The 20,454-nt window shown below is 44.0% G+C and overlaps 1 protein-coding gene across 2 annotated transcripts in view; it reads right to left on the bottom strand.

The window, feature by feature from the left end:
- Positions 1 to 1,295: 1,295 nt before the first annotated feature.
- cpvl (carboxypeptidase vitellogenic like) overlaps positions 1,296 to 20,454 on the bottom strand; it is a 127,187-nt gene continuing 108,028 nt past the window's right edge. For both annotated transcript variants that reach the window (XM_070880836.1, XM_070880835.1), the window contains one exon: positions 1,296 to 1,717. In XM_070880836.1, the coding sequence (XP_070736937.1) occupies positions 1,616 to 1,717 (102 nt within the window). In that variant the 3' untranslated portion in view covers positions 1,296 to 1,615. The remainder of the gene's footprint in view (positions 1,718 to 20,454) is intronic.

Genomic DNA, 20,454 nt, shown 5'->3' on the forward strand with positions numbered 1-20,454 from the left:
AACACATCATGAGAAACTGAGGCAAAGTTGAATACATTCCAGAAGGGTGACACCATGGGAGATGGACAGGTGGAGGAGAACCACTCAGAGCCAGTCTGAGCTGTAGGCCAATCGATGGTTTTGTAGGAGTGTCGCAAACCTCAGAAAATGTATAACTGTCATTACAAACTGTTGTTCTGAGAAGTGTTCATCGGAACCTTCCCGAGCATGTTCAAATAAACCGGTTAACTGAGGTTTTGTCTGAGTGATTCCGTGGTCGCTATGTCAAAGGGCAGGTGTCGATTCCTTCGATCAGAGAGTCCACCTTGAGGAAGAGAAGTCTTCCTTTTACCCCAACAGGTTCTAAACATTAAGCTGGTTCTTTTTAGGTGCAAGGACACTATAGGCATGTTTTAAAAGCTTCTGAAAGTATTTCTTTATTAATTTTCCAAGAAACTGACTGCTGTACCCTAATATTACTAGCAAGTGGTTCTGTATATTTTTTAAAAATCATTTAAAATTGTGATACTGATAGATGGTGGATTGACACTATAATTAACAATGCTTATTTTTTTTGTGATAAACCAATTTTCAGCTGTATTAATCAAACTGCACTAAGTTACCACATATATATTCAGGAATATTTTTTTAAAGCAATTTTTTTTTTAATTACATTTTAAAATGATAACCGTTGCACTGGTTCATGGGCTCATGGCAGATTTTGCATTCAGTGATATGGAAATGAGAAAAAACTTCTCAAAATGGGCACAATTTTGGATGCACTAGCCTATAATTCCCTGGTTTATGTCATTCCCTTTTCTTGAACAGGGCAGTTCCATTTGACACTCTCTAGTCCTGTGGCACAGTTCATGTTTTCAAACATTTTTGGAAAATTATGGTTAGTGCCATCTCCTCTCAACTGCCTTCTATATTCCAGGAGGCGGCATATTATCTACCCTACTTTTGGTTCTACTAGTGGTTCCTTCACATCCTTTTCAGGAATCCCTACAGTCACATGTTTAATTTCTGTATAACAACTAAGACAAAATACTTTAAACATCCTCAACATTCCTTTACTCAAGTGGAATACAGCCCTGCCCAAACTCTTAAGTGATTTCATCCCTTCTTTAACAGTCCTTTGTCTTCTTATCAACTTATAAAACGTGTTGTTTCCCTTCATGTTGGCTACCAGTCTTGTTAAATGAATATTCACATATTTCAGATAACCATGGGTTAAAGTGACCGATTCTCAAATGTATAACCCCCTCCAAGGAGAAACTACCCTCATGTACAATTACAAAAAAAAACACACTTCATTGTAAATTTGAAATTGGTTTAATCAAAGTCTACTTATTTTTTTCTTCCATTGAGGAAATGTTCATTGACATTTTTAACACAACTGGCTGTTGGGCACAGAAGGTTTGCAACACTGGATGCATAGAACTAGGAAATGAATATAAATGATAAACCCACGAGATTAAGGCATTTATTTTTCCATTCACATTTTGTATCTTGCGACAACTCATACAAAAAAATTACATCACATCACTCAACAAATTTTATACTTTGATGTCTAATTTAAAGCAGAAGATATAATAAACTAAACAAAAACATAGACTTAATTCCACAACCCAGTTCAAAGGAAGTGTCCATTTTTGGAGATGAAGCGGTCAATCATGTCAAATGCCCTTTCAGGTTGATCATATGGCAAAATGTGTCCTCCACCTCGAATAATTACCTTCAACAGAAAATAGAAAATGCACTTTATTTTGGTTAAAAAAGGCAAAATAAAAATTACATGATAACTTGTTGCTAATATTCATATTGAATCTCTCCTGGATTTAATTTATGAGTACACTCAATTCATATTTCAGATCAATGCTGCCTGAAGACTGCCTTGTTGTCAACAATGAAAACTATAATCAATATGCACAGTTCACTCGTGAAGATTGAGGAAGAAACGTCATTTCATTGGCAGAAATTTTCCTAAAGTACAGATAACATAGAAATTTTTAAAACTATTTTTTTCTTCTCCTCCCTCCCCCCCTCCGCCTCATTTTATATGAGGTTTGATTAGTTATCTTCTATCTTTATAGTTCTCCATGCCATGCATCATTCCTCAATTGATGCGGCTCAGGTCTCATCCTATGCCACATGATGAGTACAAAAGATACGTAAGGGAAATTCTGCATGGCTCATCTTCCAATTCCTCTCCCTATCTGTGAAGGAAAAAGGGAGGAGTGGATAGCCTCTGCCCTATCTCCCAATAGCACAGGTGAGAACGGCAAGTGAGGAAACATAGAAACATAGAAAATAGGTGCAGGAGTAGGCCATTCGGCCCTTCAAGCCTGCACCACCATTCAATAAGATCATGGCTGATCGTTCACCTCAGTACCCCTTTCTTGCTTTCTCTTCATAACCCTTGATCCCTTTAGCCAAAAGGGACATATCTAACTCCCTCTTGAATATATCCAATGAACTGGCATCAACAACTCTCTGCGGCAGGGAATTCCATAGGTTAACAACTCTCTTAGTGAAGAAGTTTCTCTTCATCTCAGTCCTAAAGGGCTTACCACTTATCCTTAGACTATGTCCCCTGGTTCTGGACTTTCCCAACATCAGGAACATTCTTCCTGCATCTAACCTGTTCAGTCCCGTCCGAATTTTATATGTTTCTATGAGATCACTTCTCATCCTTCTAAACTCCAGTGAATACAGGCCCAGTCAATCCAGTCTCTCCTCATATGTCAGTCCTGCCATGCCGGGAATCAGTCTGGTGAACCTTCGCTGCACTCCCTCAATAGCAAGAACGTCCTTCCTCAGATTAGGAGACCAAAACTGAACACAATATTCCAGGTGAGGCCTCACCAAGGCCCTGTACAACTGCAGTTAGACCTCCCTGCTCCTATACTCAAATCCCCTAGCTATGAAGGCCAACATACCATTTGCCTTCTTCACCGCCTGCTGTACCTGCATGCCAACTTTCAATGACTGATGTACCATGACAACCAGGTCTCGTTGCACTTCCCCTTTTCCTAATCTGCCACCATTCAGATAATATTCTGCCTTTGTGTTTTTGCTACCAAAGTGGATAACCTCACATTTATCCACATTATACTGCATCGGTCATGCATTTGCCCACTCACCTAACCTGTCCAAGTCACCCTGCAGCCTCTTAGCATCCTCCTCACAGCTCACACCGCCACCCAGCTTAGTGTCATCTGCAAACTTGGAGATATTACACTCAATTCCTTCATCTAAATCATTGATGTATATTGTAAATAGCTGGGGTCCCAGCACTGAGCCCTGCTGCACCCCACTAGTCACTGCCTGCCATTCTGAAAAGGACCAGTTTATCCCGTCTCTCTGCTTCCTGTCTGCCAACCAGTTCTCTATCCATGTCAGTACATTACCCCCAATATCATGTGCTTTAATTTTGCACACCAATCTCTTGTGTGGGAACTTGTCAAAAGCCTTTTGAAAGTCCATCCACTGGTTGTCCCTTGTCAACTCTACTTGTTACATCCTCAAAAAATTCTAGAAGATTTGTCAAGCATAATTTCCCTTTCATAAATCCATGCTGACTTGGACCAATCCTGTCACTGCTTTCCAAATGCGTTGCTATTTCATCTTTAATAACTGATTCCAACATTTTCCCCACTACTGATGTCAGGCTAGCCGGTCTATAATTACCTGTTTTTTACACTCCTTTTTTAAAAAGTGGTGTTACATTAGCTACCCTCCAGTCCATAGGAACTGATCCAGAGTCGGTATACTGTTGGAAAATGATCACCAATGTATCCACTATTTCTAAGGCCACTTCCTTAAGGGATGCAGACTATCAGGCCCCGGGGATTTATCGGCCTTCAATCCCATCAATTTCCCTAACAGAATTTCCCACCTAATAAGGATTTCCTTCAGTTCCTCCTTCTCTCTGGACCCTTGGTCCCCTAGTATTTCCGGAAGGTTATTTGTTCTTCCTTCGTGAAGACAGAACCAAAGTATTTGTTCAACTGATCTGCCATTTCTTTGTTACCCATTATTAATTCACCTGAATCTGACTGCAAGGGACCTACATTTGTCTTCACTAATCTTTTTCTCTTCACATATCTATAGAAGCTTTTGCAGTCAGTTTTTATGTTCCCAGCAAGCTTCCTCTCATATTCTATTTTTCCCCTCCTAATTAAACCCTTTATCCTCCTCTGCTGAATTCTAAATTTATCCCAGTCCTCAGGTTTGCTGCTGTTTCTGGCCAATTTATATGCCTCTTCCTTGGATTTAACACTATCCTTAATTTCCCTTGTTAGCCACAGTTGAGCCACCTTCCCCATTTTATTTTTACTCCAGACAGGGATGTACAATTGTTGAAGTTCATCCAAGTGATCTTTAAATGTTTGCCATTGCCTATCCACCATCAACCCTTCAAGTATCATTGGCCAGTTTATTCTAGCCAATTCACATCTCATACCGTCGATGTTACCTTTCCTTAAGTTCAGGACTCCAGTCCCTGAATTAACTGTGTCACTCTCCATCTTTAAGGAAATGCAGATGCAAACCATTATTCGTTACTGTGAACCATTATGAGTTGGAGCATTTATGCATTTTGTCATCACTGTACCACTCTAGATATGGTATCTAAAAAAAATGCTAGTATAGGGTAGGACAGCTGGTGAAGACTTAAAAAATTTCAACTAAAAGACCAGGGGGGCGAAATTGTTCTGTGCCCCGATTGGGGCAGTAATCACCTGGGACTTTCTGTGCCCGAAGCAAAGTCCCTTTCCCGCCGTGGAATTGCCCTTACCACCCCGCAAAGGAAATGGTGCGCAATCTCTCGTATTCCGTTTCCTTTGGGGGTGGTAACCGGGGCGCTACCAGTGTGCTGAGGGAAGTGCTACGTGGATGTTTCATGTAGCTCTGACACGTTTTAACACCCTTCTCCTTTGCTTAAAAGGGAAGGCTGCTGCACACTCTGCAAGGCCTCTGATGGCCTCCACTAGGCCACCAGGGCAGCGTGCAACCGGGCCAGCTGCCCGGCAACCAAAACGGAGTGCTGGGTTGCACGATGGCGGCCCGACCCCGCTAGGGCCGCCATCGTTGAGCCGACTCAAGAGTCGGCAGTCAAAAAAAGATTCCGGCCCGGGGCGCTGGTGCCCTCCTCTTTAAGGAGCGCCCCAAAAGCGTATGTCTGCCAGTTTCGCGACCCGGGTCATTAAAGTGTCGGTGCGGGGCAGTGAGGTGTTGCTGCGCACGGCGATGACGTAATTGACGGTTGCACAGCAGCCCAGGGCGGTAACAAATTTCCGGGCAATTTCCTGGGAGGCGGTAGCGCCCCCTCCCTATGGGCTCAATTTTTCCCAGTGATTTGCACTGTTTTTTGTGGAGCAGGCTGCTCTTTTTTGGCCTAAGTTGAAAAAGCAGAGTTTCCCCAATCAATTTGCACCAGTGTAACTCAATTAGTTACGATTTGTTTCGGTCAGTTTTTTTCCCCGCCAAAATGGGTGTAACCAGCCACCCGTGCCAATTTTGGTCATTTCTGGAAGTTTGGCCAGCTGACAGTTACTCCAGTTTTGCTTAGGCCAGAGAGAGAGATGGGAATTATAGGGAGACTAGGGACCGAGAATGGGACCGGACCGGCAAGCACTTCGGGCGAGGTTGGAGGTAAGTTGCTGTTATGTGTTTTTCATTATTTTAATGTGTTTGGAGCTGGCTGTATGCTTCACTTTGCTGCCTCAGTTGCATTGTGTTCCTGGTTACCATGGCAGCTCGATCTTTTTGGAACAGATCAAGGCTCCACCCCCAAAACTAAAGGACAGGTTAGGCCATGCCAAAATGAAGAAATCCAACGGGGAAACTTAGAACATTTTTTTTTTGGCATACTTGGACCCCCAAAATTCGGGAGTAACTCTTCAAGAACAGCAAAAAAAAGCTTTGGGGAAAATTGAGCCCTATATAAGGGGCAATTTTGCCCCCCAGGATTTAGGGAGTGTGATTTTGAAACAGTGGCTATTTACCTAAAGCTAGTTTAAATTAAGGAAACTACTGGCTCTTTAAAAAGCTTGAAATAAAGCATTTATGTTGTGAAAATTCTGGATTTCTTTAGTTTTAATAGATTTTATTAAACAATTGCAAAAAAGTATAATACTGGTTCACAATTCTATGTGACTGAATGCACTGGACAGATGTTATCCAGGGCTGGTTAGTTGATATTGTTACAGGTTTGAGAGGATTATTTTGACAAATCAAATGGAGACTAAAGTGTAATACTTGGATGGAGATTAAGAGGCCGAATTTAGTCACCCCCCATTTCTCGGCGGCTCCCTTTTTGCCGCCTGTTGCCGCCGGGTCCCATCGGGAGCCACTTTTGGCTCTGTTGTGTGGGCAGCAGAGTCAGCGGCAAGCAGCGGCAGTCACCAGGTGGGAGTGGGAGTGAGCAGCCGGCATCATCAGTGTGCGGCAGTTGGAGGCCTCTCCACTCGGGGACATTTGGAGGGCCTCCAATACGCATGCGCGAGACTTCGCGATTTTATTTTGTAGTTTTTGTCTTCCGACGTGTCGTCATTTCATGGCCGTTTGAGGCTGATTGCGACACTGCGCATGTGCATAACGGCATACCACTTTATTTCACCTATGAGTGTGAGAGGGGAGAGGAGAGAGTTGGAGGTTGGAGAGGAGAGGGTGGAGAGGAGTTTGCATTGGAGAGGAGAGAGTTTGAGATTGGAGAGGGGCAGTCTGAGTTGGAGAGGGGGCAGTCTGCGAAATTGAGCCCCACAAACTCTTGTGCAGCCAATCGTTTCATCATTGACGATGAGTGACCAGAAATCTGCCATGAAGACTGCCAAAACCAAGCTCAGAGCTCCCTGGTTTAATGAAGAGGAATTGGAGGAGCTTGTGACGGAGCTGGAGCACAGGTACAAAGACCTCACCCGGGATGGTCGTGGCAAGCCTCCACCACCCCAATACCGACGCATTTGGAGGGAGATTGCTGAGATCATGTCCGCAATGGGCAACATTGAGCGGGATGGGGACCAATGCTGGAAACATTGGAACGATTTGATGGCGGCAGCAAGAGTGAGTAAAAATGTATTCGCCCCCTCCTGTCCAACGCCAAAAGGGTTGTATGCCAGATGTATGTGTGTGTGTGTGTGTGTGTGTGTGTGTGTGTGAGAGAGAGTGTGTGTGGGGGACATCAGCAAAGGGGCTAAAGGCTGCAACATTTTTGTGCAGAAGAAAAATGCATCCAAGGCAGCATGCCTAAGAGCGACGGAACAGGGAGCAGCAGAGGTGGTCGAATTGAGCAGGCTGGAGGAGTGTGCGTGGCATTGGTGGGTGCCCGCCACCGTGCAACCACAACGGTTGATGCAGATCCGGTGCTACAGCATGGTAAGGTTATACTAATCTGCAGTCTGAGCCACGCTCATGGCATGAAAGATCATGCAATGTTAATGCACTCGCGGTTTACCGCGCACTTTGTTGCCCAGTATTGGTGTAACCATGCAGAGATGGAACTCCTTACTGACAGAATGTGAGATGGCACAGCTCACATCTCAGCTTGACCAGCACCACCCTCCCTCTCCCCTCCAAAATAATTATGAATAAGTGAAAAGTCTTCAGCATGTCACATTTTGTGTAGCCAAGCTGATTAATGAATTCTGTGACACAGTCCTTCAAGAAGTTCTCAGGGAAGCACTACATATAACATAGAGGTTTAGGGTTAGAATGATCTATTGTAAGCCTGAGACTCTGACAGCATTTGTCTGGGAGAAAAAGGGTATAAAGTTACAGCTATTCGACTTTAGGGGCAGCGCGATTACAGAGCAAACTGAGGAAGGACTACGGTCAATAGAACACAGCAAGAGACAAGCACCGCGGTGCCTCAGTGGCCGACCGTTGAGGTCTCAACGACTAGTCTGTCACTGTCGCCTTGTCAATGTTTTTCTTTGTACTGCAAGGAAACTACTTTGTAAAATCAGTTCTGATTCATCACAAGACCTGTACCCAGTGTGCCTTGTTGTGGTGATGGACATAAGTCTATTCTGAGAGATGTAATAAATCTTGACAGATCAAATATCCTTCACAGCACAAAGAGTAATGTGATGGACCTTAACCCGCACAGAAAGAGTTCAGATATGTTTCTCCATATGACTCCGTTGAAGGGAAGGTGTGGTGGACAAAGCGGCAATGAGTAGTGAAAGATGGTAAAGACTCAGTGGAGATGCCCTCCAAGAGTTATGAGAGTCTTTAATGCGGAACATATTTAGGCGCATATTGTGACTGCGCAGAGGGTATGGGATTATGTCAGGCTGAATAAGCGAAGGTAGAAGATGTTAAGAAATGGCGTATCGCTGAAACTGATAGTCAGAAGAGCATTACATGAGGTATGGAACACGGGAAAATACGTTTAATGTACTGCAATGTAACTGATGACCATGTCATCTCAGGGGTGGCACTCTGTCATGTTTGGCCTCGGAAAAAGAGGGTTGATGTGTACGCCTGAAGGTCTGCCCTGCAAGTAGGTGAAGCGAGAGTAATTGAAAGGCAGCCTTCCTGCATTGGTGACCCATCCTTGTCGTTTTGCGATGGCCTGATGACAGGACCCATTATACAGTGCAGACATATGTTGATGGGAAGATATTCCTGATAAAGCAGAAGACCTGAGGGACAGATGTGTGTTTCTCACAAGATACCAAATATGACATTAAAATCAGACACTCACCAAGAGAGGGTCAACAATGTGAGTGTATTTACAAGTGCACAATAACAAAAGGTTACATAACATTACTACATTTACACCACCAACACCCACCTCTCTACCCGACACCACCACCTCTCTTTCCACCCTCCCATCCCCCCCCACCTTGAAGTGATGCATAAGCTTCTTTTCCTCACCCCGCTGACACCACGGCGTGCCGCTCCCCTGCCCCTCACTGCCTTTGGTTGACGAGGTTGTGCAGGAGGGCAGCGAGGTGTCTGCAGATGTGCGCATCTTGGTGAGAAGGCAGGGGGCGTGACCGAAGGCCCCGGGATCTCCTGATCCTCCGGATCTGTCTACCTTGAGGGTGTGGGCTAGGGGGCTTGCACTACGTGTCCAGAAGCCAATTCTTGCCTCATCGCCTCAACGGTCTCAGTTGTGCGCTCCAACACAGTATTGAGCCGGTCCATCCTATCATCCTGCTGCTGGGTGAAAGTGACCATGCTGCCAGTGATCCCAGCCATGGTCTGGAGCATATCTCGACCTACCTGCACGCTTGTCCGCGATAGCTGGACCATCTCCTGAATTGCAGAGAGCGCTGCTGCATCCTCAGGTGGTTGCTCGCTCCTGGTGGGTTCTGGCGCCTTGCTTGCCTTCACACCACGGCCTCTGCTCTTGGCAGTGTGGAGTCCGTTCAAAACTCTTCAAGTACGCCAAAAAAATGCTTTGAGGAAAATTGAGCCCATTGTTTTATTATTGTAACTGACCTTCATCTTTGCTACTCTTTTGAGGTTGATATGCTTACAGAAACACCCTGTATTTTGTGGAACCGTAAAAATGTTGATATTATGTACCCTTTGTGATTGGTAAAACTCAAATTGTTTCACAAAAATATATAATTCATCTTTCAAACTATTATCTGTGTTCAATGGCTTTGCTCCCCATTTCTATCTTCTGCGCTGAATTTTTATGGACGCATTAATTTGCAACACCCACAGCTCTGATTGGGCCCCCTTGATGACAGCTCCTGTTTACTGATTAGTTCCCTCAAGAGGATAAGACACACCAGCAGTTTCTCTTTGCAAAGTGTAATTCGAGCCAGGCAGAACAGAGCTCACTTCGTACAGTCAGGGCTCACTCTCACCGGTTAAAATCTTTCCCCAACCCCACAAAGAAGTTCCTGCCCCCACCGCCCAAGTTCCTGACCTCCACCCCCACCCAAGTTCCTGACCTTTCCCCAATGCCCTGCCCCCCCACCAGTTTCCTGACCTCCCTAAACCCAAGTTCCTGCCCCACAGATTCATGGCCTTCTCCCCCCAACAAACTCCTGACCTTCTCCCCCTGCCTCCGCCATAGATGGGGCATTGTGTGTGGGCCACGGATTGTTAACAGGTTTATTGTGTATGAAATGAATAGTGACAGTGTCGTGACTTCCGGATTTTGTCCAGTCTTACCATCTGGATCACGTTCTTGCTCTCAACCCCCCGCTCCCTTTAGACCTGGATCATGTTCTTCTGCCATCCCCACTGTGCTCTCTGTACTCTTTACACCTCTCACCGAGTTCCTGACCTCTCTCCACCCCCTCCAATTCCCCCGATCTCCCCCTCTCTCTCCTCCCTCCGATCTCCCCTTCTCTCTCCCTCCCTCCAATCTTCTCTCTCTCTCTCGCCCAGTCTCCCCCTCTCCCTCCCTCGGATCCCCCCTTTCTCTCAGTCTATCTCTCTCCGATCTCCCTCCCCCCTCTCCGTAGTCTCTCTCCTGTCTCACCCCCTCTCTCCCTCCCCATCTCTCTCCATCCCTCGGATCCCCCCTTTCTCTCAGTCTATCTCTGTCCCATCTCTCTCTGATCTCCCCCTCTCCGCAATCTCCCCCTCTCCCAGTCCGATTTCTCCCCTCTCTCTCTCATCTCCCCTCTCTCTTTCCGTCTCTCCCTCTCTCTCTTTCCATCTCCCCCTCTCTCTATCTGTCTCCCCTCTCTCTTCATCTCCATCTCCCCCTCTCTGATCTTCGTCTCTTCCTTTCAATCAAAGCTTCTCCGGGGCCTTGATCCACAGAGCTGAACAAAGCATGAGCCACACTGTGGGGTACTGTGCATGTGCAGCTGGACCTCCGTGACAGCACGCATGCACAAAAAGGGGCGGGTCCGACCGTGCACATGCTCAGAAGGACACGGAAATGTTCGTGCAAATAATCACTTTGAATTTTTATATCCTTCATTTAAGCACGGGTAAGATGGCATACACTGTTAGAAAACATCTGTGATTAATGGGCAATAGTTATTGGGATAGTTCAAGTTATAATTTATACTATTCCCCTCCCCAAACAGCTGCTTTAATTATACATAAATACGCATGATAAAACATGTCCATAACTGGACTTAATCCTAGTTAGTTAAGGATATCACTGAGCGGCTGCAGGCCATTCTGGGGGGAGAGGGTGAACAGCCAGAGGTCATGGTCCACATGGGTACCAATGACATAGGTAGGAAGAGGGATGAGGTCCTGCAGGCAGAGTTTAGGGAGCTAGGAGAGAGATTAAAAAGCAGGAGCTCAAAGCTAGTAATCTCCGGATTACTCCCAGTGCCACAAGCTAGTGAGTACAGAAATAGCAGGATAGAGCAGATGAATACGTGGCTGGAGAGATGGTGCAGGCGGGAGGGCTTCAGTTTCCTGAGGCATTGGGACTGCTTCTGGGGGAGGTGGGACCTGTACAAGTCGGACGGGTTGCACCTCAACAGGGACCAATATCCTCGCCGGGGGGGGGGGAAGAGGGGTTGCTAGTGCTGTTGGGGAGAGTTTAAAGTAGCTTGGCGGGGGATGGGAACCTGAAAATAGATTCAGTAGGGAGGGCAGTAAAGCTGGAATTAGAAAGTTAAAATAAAGAGAGTGAGTTTGAAGGAGAGAGGAAACAAGCAGGAAAAAAGGGTAAAAAAACAAATTTAAAGGCACTTTGTCTGAATGCACATAGCATTTGTAATAAAAGAGATGAGTTGACGGCACAAATTGAGACAAATGGGTATGATCTGATAGCCATTACAGAGACGTGGTTGCAAGGTGACCAGGACTGGGAATTAAATATTCAGGGGTATTTGACAATCCGGAAGGATAGACAGAAAGGAAAAGGAGATGGGGTAGCTCTATTGATAAAGGATGAAATCACTGCAATAGTGAGAAACGATATTGGCTCAAGTGATCAGGACATTGAAACAGTTTGGGTGGAGATAAGGAATAGTAAGGGGAAAAAGTCACTGGCGGGCGTAGTTTATAGGCCCCCTAACAGTAGCAACTCTGTTGGTCGCAGCATAAACCAGGAAATAATGGGGGCTTGCAATAATCATGGGTGATTTTAACCTCCATATTGATTGGACAAATCAAATTGGTCTGGGTAGCCTTGAGGAAGAGTTCATAGAGTGCATAAGGGAAGGGTTCCTTGAGCAGTAAGTAACAGAATCAACCAGGGAGCAGGCTATCTTAGATCTGGTCCTGTGTAATGAGACAGGATTAATAAACAATCTCCTAGTAAAGGATCCCCTTGGAATGAGTGATCATAGCATAATTGAATTTCAAATTCAGATGGAGGGTGAGAAAGTTGGATCTCTAACCAGCGTACTAAGCTTAAATAAAGGAGACTATAAAGGTGTGAGGGCAGAGTTGGGTAAAGTGGACTGGGAAAATAGATTAAAGTGTAGGACGGTTGATGAACAGTGGTGTACATTTAAGGAGATATTTCACAACTCTCAAGAAAAATATATTCCTGTGAGGAGGAAAGGGTGTAAGAGAAAAGATAGCAATCCATGGCTAACGAAAGAAATAAAGAACAGTATCCAATTAAAAGCAAGGGCATACAAAGTGGCCAAAACTAGTGGGAGGACAGAAGATTGGGAAGTTTTTAAAAGCCAGCAAAAGATGACTAAAAAAATGATTAAGAAAGGGAAGATAGACTATGAAAGTAAACTAGCATGAAATATTAAAACAGATAGCAAGAGTTCCTATACTTATTTAAAAAGGAAACGAGTGGCTAAAGTAAATGTTGGTCCCTCAGAGGATGAGACCGGGGAATTAGTGATGGGGAACATGGAGATGGCAGAAACTCTGAACAAATACTTTGTATCTGTCTTTACCGTAGAGGACACTAACAATATCCCAATGGTGGATGTTCAAAGGGCTATAGGGGGGGAGGAATTTAACACAATCACAATCACTAAGGAGGTGGTATTCAGTAAGATAATGGAACTAAAGACAGATAAATCACCTGGACCAATGGCTTGCATCCTAGGGTCTTAAGAAAAGTAGCGGCAGAGATTGTGGATGCATTGGTTGTAATTTACCAAAATTCCCTGAATTCTGGGGAGGTCCCAGCAGATTGGAAAACTGCAAATGTAATGCCCCTATTTAAAAAAGGAGGCAGACAAAAAGCAGGAAACTATAGACCAGTTAGCCTAACATCTGTATTTGGGAAAATGTTGGAGTCCATTATTAAAGAAGCAGTAGCAGGACATTTGGAAAAGCAAAATTTGGTCAGGCAGAGTCAGCATGGATTTATAAAGGGAAAGTCATGTTTGACAAATTTGCTGGAATTCTTTGAGGATGTAACGAACAGGGTGGATAAAGGGGAACCGTGGATGTGGTGTATTTGGACTTCCAGAAGGCATTTGACAAGGTGCCACATAAAAGGTTACTTCACAAGCTACAAGTTCACGGGGTTGGGGATAATATATTAGCATGGATAGAGGATTGGCTAACTAACAGAGTATCAGGATAAATGGTTCATTCTCGGGTTGGCAATCATTAACTAGTGGGGCGCCGCAGGAATCAGTGCTGGGACCCCAACTATTTACAATCTATATTAATGACTTGGAAGAAGGGACTGAGTGTAACGTAGCCAAGTTTGCTGACGACACAAATATGGGAGGAAAAGCAATGTGTGAGGAGGACACAAAAAATCTGGAAAAGAACAGACAGGCTAAATGAGTGGGCAAAAATTTGGCAGATGGAGTATAATGTTGGAAAGTGTGAGGTCATGCACTTTGGCAGAGAAAATCAAAGAGCAAGTTATTATTTAAATGGAGAAAGCTTACAAAGTGCCACAGTACAGCGGGACCTGGGGGTACTTGTGCATGAAACACAAAAGGTTAATATGCAGGTACAGCAAGTGAGCAGAAAGGCCAATGGAATCTTGGCCTTTATTGCAAAGGGGATGGAGTATAAATGCAGGGAAGTCTTGATACAGTTATACAGGGTATTGGTGAGACCACACCTGGAATACTGCAGTTTTGGTTTCCATATTTACGAAAGGATATACTTGCTTTGGAGGCAGTTCAGAGAAGGTTCACTAGGTTGATGTGGAGATGAGGGGATTGACATGAGGAAAGATTGAGTAGGTTGGGCCTCTACTCATTGGAATTGAGAGGTGATCTTATCGAAATGTATAAGATTATGAGAGGGCTTGACAAGGTGGATGCAGGGAGAATGTTTCAACTGATAGTGGAGATTAGAACTAGAGGGCATAATCTTAGAATAAGGGGCCACCCATTTAATACCGAGATGAGGAGAAATTTCTTCTGAGGGTTGTAAATCTGTGCAATTTTCTGCCTCAGAGAGCTATGGAAGCTGCGACATTGAATAAATTTAAGACAGAAATAGACAGTTTCTTAAACGATAAGGGAATAAGGGATTATGGGGAGCGGGCAGGGAAATGCACCTGAGTCCATGATCGGATCAGCCATGATCGGATTAAATAATGGAGTAGGCTCGAGGAGCCGAATGGCCTACTCCTGCTTCTATTTCTTATGTTCTTATGTTAGTTTAGGTGTTGGTTCAATGATGGCATACTGGCACCAGTACTGGAGAAAGAGGGAGCTGTTCCGTTGGGACAGGCTGCACTTAAACCAGGCCGGGACCAGAGTCCCGGTGAATCAAATGACTCGGGTGGTAGTTAGGGCTTTGGGTAAAATCAAGCACAGTGTGTCAGGAAGGGACAGAAAGTTTAACAAAGGTAATCGGGCATTACTGACTAAGGTCACATCAGGGAAAAATAGTAAAATATTAAAATTAAAAGGTGCTATATCTGAATGCACAAAGCATTTGTAACAAAATAGATGAATTAATGGCACAAATGGGTTTGAGCTAGTAGCTATTACTGACACATGGTTGCAGAGTGACTAAGGTTGGGAACCAAATATTCTAGGGTACTTGACTTTTAGAAAAGGTAGGCTAAATTGAAAAGGAAGGGAAGCAGTCCTGATAATATGGGATGAAAGACAGCAGTGAGAAAGGGTCTTAGCCCATAAAATCAGATGTAGAATCAGTATGAGTGGAGCTAAGAAATAACAAAGGGCAGTAAACACTGGTGGTAGTAGTTTATAGGCCCCCTAACAATAGTTCTAGTGTTGGACAGAGTATAAATCAGGATATTAGAGGAGCATGTAATAACGGTAATGCAGTAATTTGAGTGACACTAATTTTCATATCGACTGGGCAAACCAAATTGGAAAAAGTAATTTGAAGGATGAGTTCATGGAACGCATTTGAGACAATTTTCTCGAACAATTTCAAGGAACCAACTAGGGAACAGGCTATTTTAGATCGAGCATCATGTAATGAGATGGGGTTAATTAGTAATCTTATAGTAAAGAATCCTCTGGGGAAGAGTGATCATAATATGACAGAATGTCATATTGAGTTTGAGAGTGAACTGGTTAATTCTGAAACTAGAGTCTTAAATTAAGCAAGCCAATTACATAGGTGTGATGGGGGAGTTGGCTAAAGTAGATTGGGAAATTAGATTAAAAGCTATGATCATAAGCATTGGCAAATATTTAAATAATTCATTATTCCCAATGAATGTACATTCCCTAAAGGAATAAAAACTACATGGGAAAAGTGGTATAACCGTGGCTAACTAGAGAAGTTACAGATAGTATTGGATTAAAAGAAGAGGGTAATAATGTTTCCAAAAAGAGTAACAGGCCTGAGGATTGGGACAGGTTTTTAAGAGATCAGCAAAGGATGACGAAGAAATTGATAAAGAAAGAGTAAGTAAAATATGAGAGTAAACTAGCAAGAAATATAAAAACAGATTGCAAGATCTTGTACAAGTTTGCAAAAAGGAAGCGATTAGCAAAAGAGGCAGAGACAGGAGAAATTAGAATGGGGAATAAGAAAATCGCAGAGATGTTAAACAAATAATTCACATCTGTCTAATCAGCAGAAGACAAAAAAAAATACTGGAAATAATGGGGATCCAAGTGTCTAATGAGAATGTACACAGTAATATAAACTATTCAACACAGCAGTGGAAGTAATCTGAATTAAGGAAAATATAATATAATTACAATTAAAAACTATATTGTGTTATATACATCAATTCAAGAAAAATATCTACTTTATAAACTAACCAGACAGAAAGAACATTCCTATTTCATATTAAATGTATTTTAAGCTTTGACCCTCTCTGTACATTAATTCTGAAAGCAAATATAAAATAAAGTAGAACTTGTGTCTAATGAATGTGCTGGCAATGTTTAAGCTTCCTCCCTGTAAAATGAAGAAAAGTAGTAGGAGGCCTTATTTTAAATTTGTAGGAATTCTAAATTTCCCCTTGACTACTCATTAGAGTAATTTATGAAAGCTAAAGGACTAACAGCTTGTCTGCAGGATATAGCTCCAGTTCTTTGTCTGGATGTGGACATTTCCTTAGTAGTCAACTTCTTTCCATGCAAAATGTACATATGGTGACCTCAAAGAAAGCTCTACTCAAAAATAAATCACTAATTCATCAAAACCATTTCCTTCATTCCACATAGGATTATAGGATTGCATTAAAGTAGACACATAAAACAGCAAAACAAAAACAATATTTGGACTTTGGCCTACTCAAAGGGATGGCCTTATGCAGAAAGAGGCTTTCATGAACCACAAGACATAAGACTTAACATCTGTTTCCCTAATGCAGCAATTATTCTTATTTAATGCAGAATAGAAAAATGTGTCACATCTGTTAAATCAGTCTTTTTTGTAAAAGGGAGGGACTTGATCAGCCAATTTCTTTGCTATGTTTTTATGAACCATGTTCACAATGGTTTGCCTTTTCTCTTGATACCTTCCGATTCATCTCCCTGTTCAATGCAATTGGACCATACTGCATAACCTTACCCATAGGTTACCTTTCCATCATACTCTATGGAAATTGTTTGCATACGATTGCCACACACTCTTGAATGAATGCATACACACTGATATGCAATTTGTTGAATTTGACAAAATTTGCCATTGTTCCCATTTACAATTTGAAAGGACTATGTTAATAGATACAATAAGGACATAAGATAATTGAATGAGACAGCCATTAAACCTATCAGGTCTGTTCCTTCCAATGGACCATGTACTCTCTGTATTGTCAGACCAATTTATACAAAACAAGAAGAAAAAAAATCCTTCCTGACGCCAAAGGAAAGAGCAAAAACTAAAGGATGTCCATAACACATAGATAGTGTTAGTAGCAAGTCACAGAACAGACCCCTATTAAATTGCACTGCACCCAGTTAAACCTAGTTAATTTGTCACCACCTTCTGTACTCTTTTGCAAAGACAACTGTCAACAACCTGGTTACTATCATTAATTTCAGGTGCCCTTAACTTCATCAGAAGTAGAATTTTATCAAATACTTTGATAATTTTTCAAATAAAATGATATCTTACTTGAGTGTCCTCAAGCAATTCTAGAACATTTGTACTAGACTCATTGGGGGCAATTTTAACCCCCCAAAAAAGATGGGTTGGGATTGGGAAGGAAGTAAAAATTAAAAAAATTTCAAACTCAAACCCGGGGGCGGACGGCCAAACCATTCGCAGGACATGGGTCCTCATTTAAATATTTTAATGAGGTTGCATGCCTAGATTTTGAGGCCGAAATTGCCCTCTGCCTCAAACGGGGCACACTTACCGCTTTTAAAATTTTGTGTGCTGTTGCAGTGTTCTGCGCAGCTGTCCCATTACTCAGTGTTAGATTATCCCATTTCTGCTTTGCATATCAGGATTACTTGACTCATTCATCAATCCTCTGGTTACAACCCTTGTATTTACTGTTATATCAAAGCTGTCCTCCCCACCCAAAATTTATTCACAATTCTAGCATGCGTTATCTGGTCCAGGTGGCCTAAATATATGTATAATTTGCTGATCTCTGCATAAATTTGCAATTTCCCCCTTTGGGGTCTCTTTCCCAAAAGGAATAACCACATCCCCTTCACACTCATTAAATTACCATATAGATCTAAGTTAAATTAACGTACAAGATAAATGAGCTCTTCTGTGATTAACAATAAACTGAAAGAGAACACAACCTGCACGAAATATTCTAGCATTCCTCACACTGGGCTCAATTTTCCCCAGGAGTTGCACTTTTTTTTTTGGAGTAGGCTGCTTTGTCTGGCCTCACTTAAAAATCCCCAGTTTCCCCAATCAAGTTGCACCAGCATAACTGACTTAGTTAAGTTTTTTTTTTAGGCTAGTTTTTTTTTTCTAAAAGGGGGCGTTACCAGCCACCTACGCCAGTTCTGGCCATTTAGGCAACTTTGACCAGCTGATAGTTACTCCATTTCTACTTAGGACAGCGTATGTGGCCTCTCGAGAAAACCCTTGCGGAGAGTTAAAGAAATCGGCGCAGGTAAGGAAATCGGTGCAGGTAAGTGCAGCAGATGCCCGGACAGCAACAGCAGGAAAGGTAAGAAAGAGGGGGAGAGAGGGGGTGGGGGGAGGAAGAGAGGGGGTGGGGGAAGCCTTTGACTTCTTGAGGGAGGAGACCACTCGGCCTGGGAGCGGACCGGAAGACCACTCGGCCAGGGCTAGGGGTGGGCAGGAGAACTGACAGAGCTCACCGGCAGGCAGGAGAACTCACAGGTTACCATGGCAACCCGATCTTTGTGGCACAGATCAAGGCTCCACCCCCCTCGGGTTAGGCCACGTCAAAATGAAGAAATCCTAAGGGGAAACTTACAACACTTTTTTTTTGGTGTACTTGGGCCACAAAAAAACAGGCGTGACTCTTCAAGTACGCCAAAAAAATGCTTTGGGGGAAAATTGAGCCCATAATACCTAATGGAGATGAACAAGCATATATTGAGATAGGAGGTTTAGTGAACCAATCTACCTCTTAGAAGTTAAAGCCAGACAAAATACTAAAATCATATACACTGTATGTGAAAACTTGGCTCAACTTGAGTGTCTTCTAGTCGGAGAGGAATTTTAGATTTCTAGTAATCAATAATTTCACTATTTCTCAAAATTTTGATCCAAGGGACTGGATGTTTGGTTGTCCAGTGCCTGAGTTAGTGGCCAGAGGAGGCGTTAATGGGAGTGTAAGAGGTTACCGACCGGGAGCACAGCTTTTAGTGCCTCAACCGAAAATTCATTAGAGGCTCACCGGGAGCGCAAATCAGTAATGCCTGACTGCTAACGATCAGTGTGATCCTGACGTCAGTCCTGGTGTAGCGCCCACACTTGCGCCCCAGTGGGAAAATTAGGTGCGGCCACCTCATTTAGCAACCGCCAAGAGCAACATTTGGAAAAACAGTCGGTGCAGGCTTGCAGAGTCGTTAACTGGTGGCTACTTAAAGGCATGAGGAAGCGCTTCCGTCCGAGGTCACAGTCAGTGCAACATTTACACACAGCACGGTAGAGAGCCTTCGCATTTGCAGCGGCAGACAGACGTACCAGTTCAGCTGGAGAGAAACTTATTTCTAAAACTTTAATGGGGGCACTGCTAATTCACCAGCGTCACATTCTACATGCTCTAACAAGGCGTAGTGAAGACGGATGGGCTGCTGGCCATATCGGCGGCCAAAGGAGGCGAGCCCCTAAATGTCGGGGCAGGAGGCCTTACCCCCCTCCCCCGCGGCTTTATCACCGGTAATGCTCATACCTGGATCTATCCAAGGAGCAGTGTGGCAGAAGGCTGCGCTTCCGAAAGGAGTGCATTAGAGATATGCCATCTCCTGCAGGTAGACCTACAGCCTCACATCAGCACCAGGATTGCACTGCTCGTTAAAGTGAAGGTCACTCACCTCCGGCTCCTTCCAGGCTACATCTGGGACATATGTAGCATCTCACAATTCATTGCATTTGTGACGTCACACAGGCTCTCTTCACCCGTCGAATGGACTTCATTACCTTCCCGATGACCAGGGAGAAACAGGATGAACCTGCATGTGGGGGTTTGCCAGGATAGCGGACATCCCGAGGGTGCAAGGAGCAATTGACTGCATGCGCGTGGCTTTGCGAGCACCATTCAGAATGCAGAGGTCTTCAGAAACAGAAAGGGATACCACTCCGTAAATGTACAGCTGGTGTGCGACCACATGCAGCGCATTCCTCGCAGTCAATGCTCGCTATCCTGGAAGCGCACACGACGCCTTTATCCTGCGGAAGAGCACTATGCCACGACTGTTTCAGCCACCACGGCAAGGCCGAGGCTGGCTGCTCGGGGACAAGGGATACGGCCTGGCCACCTGGCTCGTGACCCCATCCACAACCCCACCACAGAGGCCGGAGAAACGCTACAATGAGAGTCATGCCGCCACCCGCAACATCATCGAGCAGACAATAGGAGTACTGAAACAGCGATTCCGATGCCTTGGACTGCTCTGGAAGCAGCCTTCAATACTCCCCTCAACAGGTCTCTCTATTTATTGTGGTGTGCTGCATTCTGTACAACTTGGCCATCATGAGGGCCCAAGCCTTAACAGTGGAGATCGCAGGCCCATCTCAGGAGGATGAGGAGGACGGGGG

Source organism: Pristiophorus japonicus, chromosome 5 (genome assembly GCF_044704955.1).
Source record: "Pristiophorus japonicus isolate sPriJap1 chromosome 5, sPriJap1.hap1, whole genome shotgun sequence".
NCBI lineage: Eukaryota > Metazoa > Chordata > Chondrichthyes > Pristiophoridae > Pristiophorus > Pristiophorus japonicus.